Genomic DNA, 9,413 nt, shown 5'->3' on the forward strand with positions numbered 1-9,413 from the left:
CTAGGATCATCTTCAATACTCTCTCTCCCACGTTTAAATTCACTTGACCACTTTTGAATGGTAGATAAAGAAGGAGCAGACTCACGGTAAACACAATCCATTTCTTCTTTTATAGTTTTTTGATTTTTACCCTGATTGGTCAAGAATTTTATTACGGCTCGATGCTCTAATTTAATTAACATTGTTAAATCGCTCATGGTGCTCACGTTTGTTCGGCAATTGCAGAAAAACAAGAACATATCGGTTTGAATTTTACTTTTTTTTTTAAAGTCTATGAATGACTCTTAGTGGCCAGTAACAAAAGAAATACTCAAAAAGGTTGTAAGATATCAATATCGAGAATTTATTGAACGCCCCTCGTATAATCTAAATGGGTGTTTTAAAGTAGGCCTGATGTTAAAATACAAATTAAAAACGCAAAGCGCAATGTCTTTCACAACTGCATTATCAAAACGCAAGAATACTTTGTAAACAGAATCCAAGTTTTTGGAGTTTTCACTTCGCTTGGTTTCCGAGTCAAACGCGCACCTTAGGTACCTTTTTATTTACTAATTTCCTGCAACCAATAATTGCAATCGACGACCTGGCATTCAAACGGACTTTTGACGGACATTCCACATACGCGACTGGCAATTAATAGGACTCCGACAATTACTGCAGCACTCACGACGACCTGGCTTGGATTTGGACTCGAAAATCTGCTACGATTTGATACGCCGTACCGTACGCTTTCGAAAACAGAAGTAATGCAGAAAAATGTCGCCCACGTGTTCGTATTACCAATGCAAGGCCATGACCGGTCAGAAGTCGATGTTCCGCTTCCCAACTGGCGACAGTGCTCGATTGCAAACTTGGATTGACAACTGTGGTAAGTCTTTACTACTTTCTTAAAGCTTTCTTACATTAAACTTTCCTCTAACCAATTCAATAATTGATTTAAGACGAAAGTGGAGGACCCGCGCGAAATCGCCTTTTTATACAAACGGTCCTCATTTTCCTCTCTGGATATTAACATTATTGAGAATATTTTGACACAATTTTTTGTATATAAACCACAGCTATGTTAGATTTTTTTGGAATTTTTAATTATTATAAGAGTTAAAAGCTTTTAAAAATTTGTATGAAATCTGTTTTCGCTCCTAATTTTCAAAATAGTCAAACATAGGGGCATAGCTATGGTTAATATACATATGTACATCCAATTATGTAAAAATATTTTCCATAATGTCAATATCCAGAGAGGAAAATGGGGACTAACATAGTATGGAGATACGGCCATCCCCTTTTCTCTTAAAAAGTGTTTGCAGTTTAGGTATGTTGTATTGACAATGTACATATTTGTCTATTGATATAAAATATACCTAAACAGATTTTGTTTCAATAAATTATATTTTTTTGTGTAACAGGTATGTTACATATTACAGAGATACAGTGACAAATAATGTTATTGTCACAGATCATACAATCCTAGTGTATCGTTGTGTTCCAATCCATTGCATTTTGAAATTTTAGTTTTGTCTTTTGTCTTGGAAAGTATTAATTATGGGCAGTTAAACTTTAAGTATGAAACATAATTCAACATGGATAGATGTTTAGGAAATCAAGTTTTCCAAATACCCACCTACATCATTTTACAAGCATCTAATTTAGCCTTAAAACAATGGAAATTATGTACATTTGGCATCTAATTCTAACTATTGGCATAGGCACTAGTTTTAATGAAAGTGATTTCCCGCTGATTTTCCAATCCCGCTGATTCTCATAATATTGTCACAGATCACATAAATATTGTCCTTCAACGAAGAGCTAGTTAGTTACATAACTTATAAAAAACTCATTGGTACAAGCCGGGGGTTGAACCTGCAACCTCCGGATGGAAAATTGCATGCTCTTAGCGCTAGGCTACCAGCGGTTATTTATATGGAAATAATATTAGTTGATATTTTGTATATTATATGTAAAGTATGTAGCCATATTTTAGTTGGTTTATATTGATATTTACATATACCAGTGAAAAGTTCTTGTTCTTATAATTTAATAATTGTTTGCTGACACAATGTTTGCCTTGCATAAGTAGTAGTAAATACCTTTTTGCATTAAATCCTCTTTAATACAAGCTTTTAGTTTCACCTGTCTTGTTGCTGCCTGTGTAGTGTAGACACAGACAGACGTCTGGTGGACGTCTGTATTCAAGTATTGCAAGTTAGGCTTAGGGCCAGGCCCACTTCCCGGTTTCCAATGAAGCTGAAAATTTGCATACATATGTAAGAAGGGTGACAATGCAATATTGTGGTACCATCGAGCTGATCTGATGATGGAGACAGGAGGTGGCCATTGGAACTCTGAGATAAAACAACGCCACCTAATTGTGTTTGGGTTTGGGCTTTCCACAGGCAACGCAAGAGAAGTACTTACAGTCAGCAATAAAAGTTTGTATCAAAAATGAAATTTTTGACAAAAAACTAAAAATAGAGTTTAAATGAATATAATTTTCAGGTAACATTATGACCATTGCCCACTTGTCTCGAGATGCTCTTCGACACAAATATATCTGCATTGATCATTTCGAAAAGCGGTTCATTCAACAGGAAGATGGTAAACATAAAAGATTGAATAAGTTAGCCGTACCTGTCCATTACAAAGGAGATCAATCGACAGAGAACTTCCCAGATTCACCAGTTGCATCAACATCAGAAGGTATGTGATTACCTATAATTAATTAGATCGTGCATGTCGTTACCTATACCTATCGTATGTATATATTCAGTGTCTTTGTTGGTGATGTGAAAAAAGATGCCCGTTTGCGAACTTCGGTGTTCGGATGCTGGTTAAAATGCTGCAAATGGTGTTAAAGCTATGAACATCGGCATGATTGATATTTAGTCTATACAGGGTGACCTTAGCCATTCGACAGACCCTGAAATCCCACGTAGGGTTACTTCTCAGGAATGCTCTATAACTTCCAAAACTTGTTCATAGATGGCAGCACCAGTCTCTCTCGCTACAACGTAAATCCGTAAGGAGTTCGTTTAGGAGGTGCAAGCGCGCACTGCTTTCCCTTAGAGCAGGTTAAAGACGCCTAGTCTTACTAAGATGGCATATAGTCGAGAAATTCGGACGGGCACCGCCGTGGCGGGGTGGCCTAGGGGTTCATGGCGTTAGCCGCGATAGCTAAAGACGCCGGTTCGAATCCGGCCTTCACCACTGGAGGGCTTCGTCACTTTTTCTTAAATATATGACATCTATTACAGTTCTTAATTTATATATAGTAGTGTGACTACTTAAAAAAACACAAAATCAAAATATTTAATAAAATTATTTGATTTGTTCCCAAAACTTGTTAATGCTCTATAACGTTAACATTTTTTTAATTAGAACAAAAATAAAAAAAATAAATGTTCAAACAAAAGTTATTTCCAATAATCGACAACAAAAATAAACATACTGTATTATATTAATCATTGGCAGTGCTGTTGCCAATTTGTTCGAAAATGTGCGGCAATGATGACATTTGTCAAAAGTCAGAATCGTATTAGTGTCATAAATAAAAAAGATAATCACAAAGGTCGAAGAAGGTTTCATACTATTTATTACCTCAGGAGCTACTAACACATACAGGCTGCTCCAAAGTAAAAAATCGTAATTTGTTAATTTCTTCGTAACTGCTACACCGGTTGTTATGATACCTACTTTGTATACTGGTTCTAAATACCCTAATGCATATGTATATTTCGGCTGTGTCCAATGGCTAGGGACACCCTGTATAAATCAATTTGACTCGAAGCACCAAAAAAAACAGGAGAAATTTGTGTTTGTTTAGAAACCTATTATATCGTGTATTAAATGAAAGGGCATTCTAAGCCGGTTCTAAAAATATGTCTCATTACATTTTAGTCACGTGTTTTAAATAAAAATAAAAATAATTTTCAATACCTACCAAGTCCTCCTCCTCCCAGATACGATACGATACTGCAGATACGATATGGCAGATTTTTTTTTGTATAATATACTACAAATCATACGTGATACCCTCATATCTAACCCCAAGAACGCAATTTTGAAAATAATTTCATTGTTTTTTTTATTTATTTTCAAAATTACAAAGTAACACAGTTCTACTTCAGTACCTATTTTACGAGACTTTCCATAAGCAGGGGGGATGTCACTGCGCAGTTTAGGTATATTTGGCCGGCGCACCGCCCGGGCAGGTGTATGGCAGTGGGATGCCGCTCGGCTCGCACGATAGTCGTGTCACGTGCTCAACTGGCGCTCGCGCAAAGTTGAAAAATTTGAAAATAGGCAATGGCTTCGAAACCTAAATCGCAATCTAATCTGTATAAAAGATAATGTTCTGTTTACGGATGTCTGAATAAACGGAAGAACAAGGAAGCAGAAAAAATCATTTTTTTTAAATTCCTGACTATATTGACCGACATAGTTTCAAAGGAATAAGTACTTATGTGGCATACCTACTTCCGTGAGAATCAGACATACTATCCCCGGCTAAAAATTTTATGTTTACAGAATCAACGTTTGTAATTCCTACATATTTATCTTAAAAATAATAAATCAGTAGGTATAGGTACAAAAACTTGTCAAGTGACAACCCCGTGCCGACACTCGCAGCTCGGTCATAAAACTGCGGCGCGCAAAGAAGATTCACGGTTCGTGCGCGGTTATAAGTTTCAATTTTGCTTGCAGGCGGCGAGTGTAGGTATAATTTTATACCTAAATCTGGCTTTTGTGAAGGAGTGAATTTTCTGTACGGTAGTACTATTAGTTATTCTGTGCCAAAAGTCTCGTTCCCTATTACTAAGACTTCGCTGTCTGTCTGTCTGTCCGTCTGTCTGTCACCAGGCTGTATCTCATGAACCGTGATAGTTAGACAGTTGAAATTTTTACAGATGATGTATTCTGTTGCCGCTATAACAACAAATACTAAAAAGTACGGAACCCTCGGTGGGCGAGTCCGACTCGCACTTGTCCGGTTTTTTAAAATTAGGTAGGGATATTTTTTTGACATACCAGTTTAAAAAAAAAAGTTATGAAATTATTTTCAAAATTACTTTCTTGGATATTAGGTATTATTTGAGATACATTTTACAAAAAAATTATTCAACGCTATCGTATCTGAAGGAGCCCAAACTTGGTATGTTTTGAAAATTATCGTCACTGCAATGTAATGATGTAATATATTTTTAGAACCGGCTCAAGATGCCCTTTTATTGAATACTACACGCGTTACGATAGGACTCTACTCCTGTTTTTTTTTTTCTGGTGCTTCGGGTCTAATTTATTTATATGGACTAAAGATCAATCTTGCCGATTTTCATAACTTTAACACAATTTGCAGCGTTTTGGGGAGGCCTTTGCCCAGCAGTGGGACACTAAATTACGCTAATAAAAAAAAACCGGCCAAGTTCGAGTCGAACTCGCGCTCCAAGGGTCCCGTACATTACACAATTTAAACAATGAATTTTTAAAGTGAAATGTCTTTAAAAAACCCGTAGGGGTCGGATCAAAAACTAAGTAATTAAGTCCGACTCACGCTTGACTGCACATGTATAATAGGTTTTCCTATGCGCGTGTAAAGATCTATTTTGTGTATTTTTTATCAACATTTTTGACCCAGTTGTTTCGGAGATAAAGGGAGGGAATGGTCGTTTCTTGAATAACTTCTAAACTGTTTATCTTAAAATTATAAAGAAATATATTTCAGATTCTCACAATGAGCTCTTCCATTTGGTATGTAACACGATATAGTTTGAAAACTTTTTATTTTTATTTTCTCATTTACCCCCCAAAAGCCACCGTGTTTAAAATGTATTTGTTTACGTTTCATGCCCGTCTTTGGGTCATAAACTTCCATATGTATACCAAATTTCAACTTAATTGGTCCTGTAGTTTCGGAGAAAATAGGACAGACGGACAGACAGACGCACGAGTGATCCTATAAGGGTTCCGTTTTTTCCGTTAGAGGTACGGAACCCTAAAAAATAGTAGGTATATTATTATAAAGCAGTTCGTTACAATATTATGTACCTATTTTTTTTTCTAGGCCAAGGACCGACAGAATTAAAAGTATTAACACCAAAAAAGTTTACCCTGGTGTTAAAAATCAAGAAAAAAATGAGGAGGAAGGCGATTTATATGACACAGAAATATTTACGACACCGAAAAAACGCAAGCGACTAGCCGATAGCGACACACCGAATTGTAAAAGATTAAAAACTTTTATTGAAGATACCAAAGAAAGAAAGAATGAAGCATAGGCGATTGCAGAAAAAAATTCAGAATAAGAAATTAATAAATTTAAGCGCTAAATCTATTCCTAATCATTCGACACCCTTCCTGTGGAAGGGTGCATGTGAGAGTTCTCGTCCGCATTTCTGCTTTGGAGACTGTCGCGCCTCACCGTGTAGGGCGATCATCCGTTGTCGTGTCTTGGCTATGGACAGCTGTGCGTCTGTGAAGCGAGGCCCAGTTCCTGACTATGCCACTGTCCCACCTACCCGCTACTACGCTCAGGAGGCTATGAGTGTGGCGGCTGACGCAGACTTTGTAGAGCGTCGCGGCGCAGCGCTTGTGTGGCGTCGCATGGAAACCGTCCAGCCGTCCACGTGCGCGTGCGCAAACATGCCAGACGTTCAGGGTGCTGCCGCGGCAGCCGCAACAGCACCCTGAATGCGTCATTATATTGAACCTGCAATGTATTCAGTGAGCGAGCGAGCCTATAACACAAATAAGGTAATCAAATGCTTATAAGGGATTTGAGGCATTAAATGACAGGTTGTCTTCTCCACGGTTATCTTTAGCTATCAAAAATAAACATATCCTCCTTAACTTCTTGTTGTTGTTTTTATTTAACTCTATGTTTTAGCAATTTACTTATAGGAATACAATTTGTGTTTATCTTTAAGAAATAAAATCACACAGAACCTGATATTATCATGTTTTGCTTTTTTAGGGTTCCGTACCCAAAGGGTAAAAACGAGACCCTATTACTAAGACTCCTCTGTCCGTCTGTCTGTCACCATGCTGCATCTCATCAACCGTGATAGCTAGGCAGTTGAAATTTTCACAGATGATGTATTTCTGTTGCCGCTATAACAACAAATACTAAAAAGTACGAAGCCCTCGGTGGGCGAGTCCGACTCGCACTTGTCCGGTTTTTTAAAAGTAGGTAGGGATATTTTTTTTGACATACCAGTTCTGAAGGCTCTATATATATTTAAGAAACATATGGGACAGTTGTATTTTATTTATCTACTGAGCAAAGTGGCAAAGCATTTGATGCAAATTTTGAGTTGTTTCCTCATGTTGGCTAACTGGCACCGTGCGAAGATTATGGTGGGGGTAAGTAAAACGATCGCAGCGCATAAGGTGGTAAAAATTGGCAACTAACGGACGTTAGCGTCTTTAACATTTCATACAAGTTATACTTATGGGTCGAAATGAAACTTTAATTTACGATTACTCCTGAGATATTCATTTTAATTGTATCTTGTAAGGGACCATTGTAATCTGTATGAAATGCTTAATAAAACTAACGTATTTAATTTGATAATTATTAATACTGTATCCGTGTAAATAGCTTTGCAAATACCACATACTATGAAATCTGTTTCTGTTTGTAGAAGATAAGAATGGGTATACTTAGTAAGTTATCCTTAAAAGATAGACATATATCATCGCGTGCCATCGCGGACTTTTTAGTAGATAAACCAATGAAAGCTGACTGCATTAGCAAATATCTTCATATTTCAACCAATTTACACAAAACCTTAACAAACTATACGCCATAACCACCCTTAACTTTCCTCGAGAATCACCCTACTTTTTCATAGGTGAAAACCGCATAAAGGCTCCGTCACACACGCGCGTTTTGCGGGCGGAGCGTGAGCGGAGCGCAATGAAAGCGCTCCCGTTGCGCCGGCGTCCGCTTCGTCCGCAAAACGCGCGTGTGTGACGGAGCCTTTATAGTACATTTCGATGCTAGTGCGGAAAGTATGTCATTACGAGTACCGAGATATCTTGCCAAGAGCCGTAGGCGAGTGGCAAGACTCGGGACGAGTGAAGAATGACATTTCCGCACGTGTATCGAACGACGTTTTTTAATACAGTTGCGATAAAATGTGACGTTTTCAACTAAAAGGTACCACATTGTCGGTTGCCGATAAGGTTGATTTCAAATTGAAGCTTTATGGGAAGAACCAACGTTATTGACAACCGACAATAACTACCCTTTTGGTTGAAAGTGCAAATAAGAAAAACAACAAGTAAGGAATGAAAACAATATCGCATGTTGCCTTTGGAAACAGTAAGAAAAAACGCTTCTTCTTTGACAGGCGTTTCGGCAGCTATTCCTACCTCTACCTTCCAGAGCTATTCCGTTCCATACAGACAACTTATAAAGAACGGATTTTCAATTATCAATATTAAAAAATAAACGTGTTATAATGATAAAGAGGTAAGTAATGAAATATGTATATTTTTCGTATTCTTACATTAACAGTAGGTTTTTATGTTGGTTACGACGTAGGAAACTAATATTAACACTCATCAATAAGTAGTCATGAATTAAAACAAGTATTAATTTCAAAAATTGGAAAAGTAAAAAGCGAAGCGAATACCAACTTTCCGCACGCTAAACAGCTACGTAAAGTAGCACTTTTTGAGCAACTGTATTAAAAAATATATTATAGGGGTACGAGCTTAATAGACTGCGATCGGCATAAACTTCTAATGTCAACTCATGGTAGCCGCACTGAATAAGCCACAAAACACGCTTAGGTAGTAGTCCATAAAATCCATAAATCCTGCGAAAGTTTTCTGCGTTTCATTTTTTAATGCAATCTTAGAGTTAAAACCACGCAAAGCAACACCCGTTCGTCCAGTCGCCCAGCGAGAGCGAGAGCGGCAAGTGCGGCGAGGCCCGAGGCTAGCACAATATTCTATGGCGCGAGTCACGCTAATTGACTCTCGCGTGTCTACTGCACAAATTAAGACGATGAAACGATGGGTAGGTAGTAGGTACCGACATCGACCGATAATTGGGGCATTTTCTATGAAAAGGGACCTTATTGTCGATGGCGCTTACGCCGCACAGCGTCGCGCGGCATTGCATTTATATCGGAGCATCGTTAATAATGGCGTAAGCGCCATCGACAATAAGGTCCCTTTTTATAGAAAATACCACAATTGTAATAGTAGCGAGCGGCCGACTCACTTTATGCACAGACTATGCTCAGTTTGTTGTGTAAACTTCATGCTCGAATGACATTCACGTCATACGTACGCTCGTCTAACAAAAATTTATACCTAATTCAATTTAAAATGCCATATTGTGCAGTCTTAAGCTGCAGAAATCACAGCGGTTTAAAAAAATCTTTCACGTGGAGGTATTTCCTATC

At 37.8% G+C, this 9,413-nt stretch overlaps 1 protein-coding gene across 1 annotated transcript; it reads left to right on the forward strand.

The window, feature by feature from the left end:
* The first annotated feature begins 433 nt into the window (after window positions 1-433).
* Window positions 434-6,833, forward strand: LOC134755492 (uncharacterized). Its single transcript, XM_063692047.1, has 3 exons — window positions 434-868; window positions 2,497-2,697; window positions 6,059-6,833. The coding sequence occupies exons 1-3, from the start codon at window positions 757-759 to the stop codon at window positions 6,193-6,195; spliced, it is 450 nt and encodes a 149-aa protein (XP_063548117.1). The 5' UTR covers window positions 434-756; the 3' UTR covers window positions 6,196-6,833.
* Window positions 6,834-9,413: the final 2,580 nt, after the last annotated feature.

The sequence above is a fragment of the Cydia strobilella genome, chromosome 2 (assembly GCF_947568885.1).
Source record: "Cydia strobilella chromosome 2, ilCydStro3.1, whole genome shotgun sequence".
In the NCBI taxonomy this organism is placed as follows: Eukaryota; Metazoa; Arthropoda; class Insecta; order Lepidoptera; family Tortricidae; genus Cydia; species Cydia strobilella.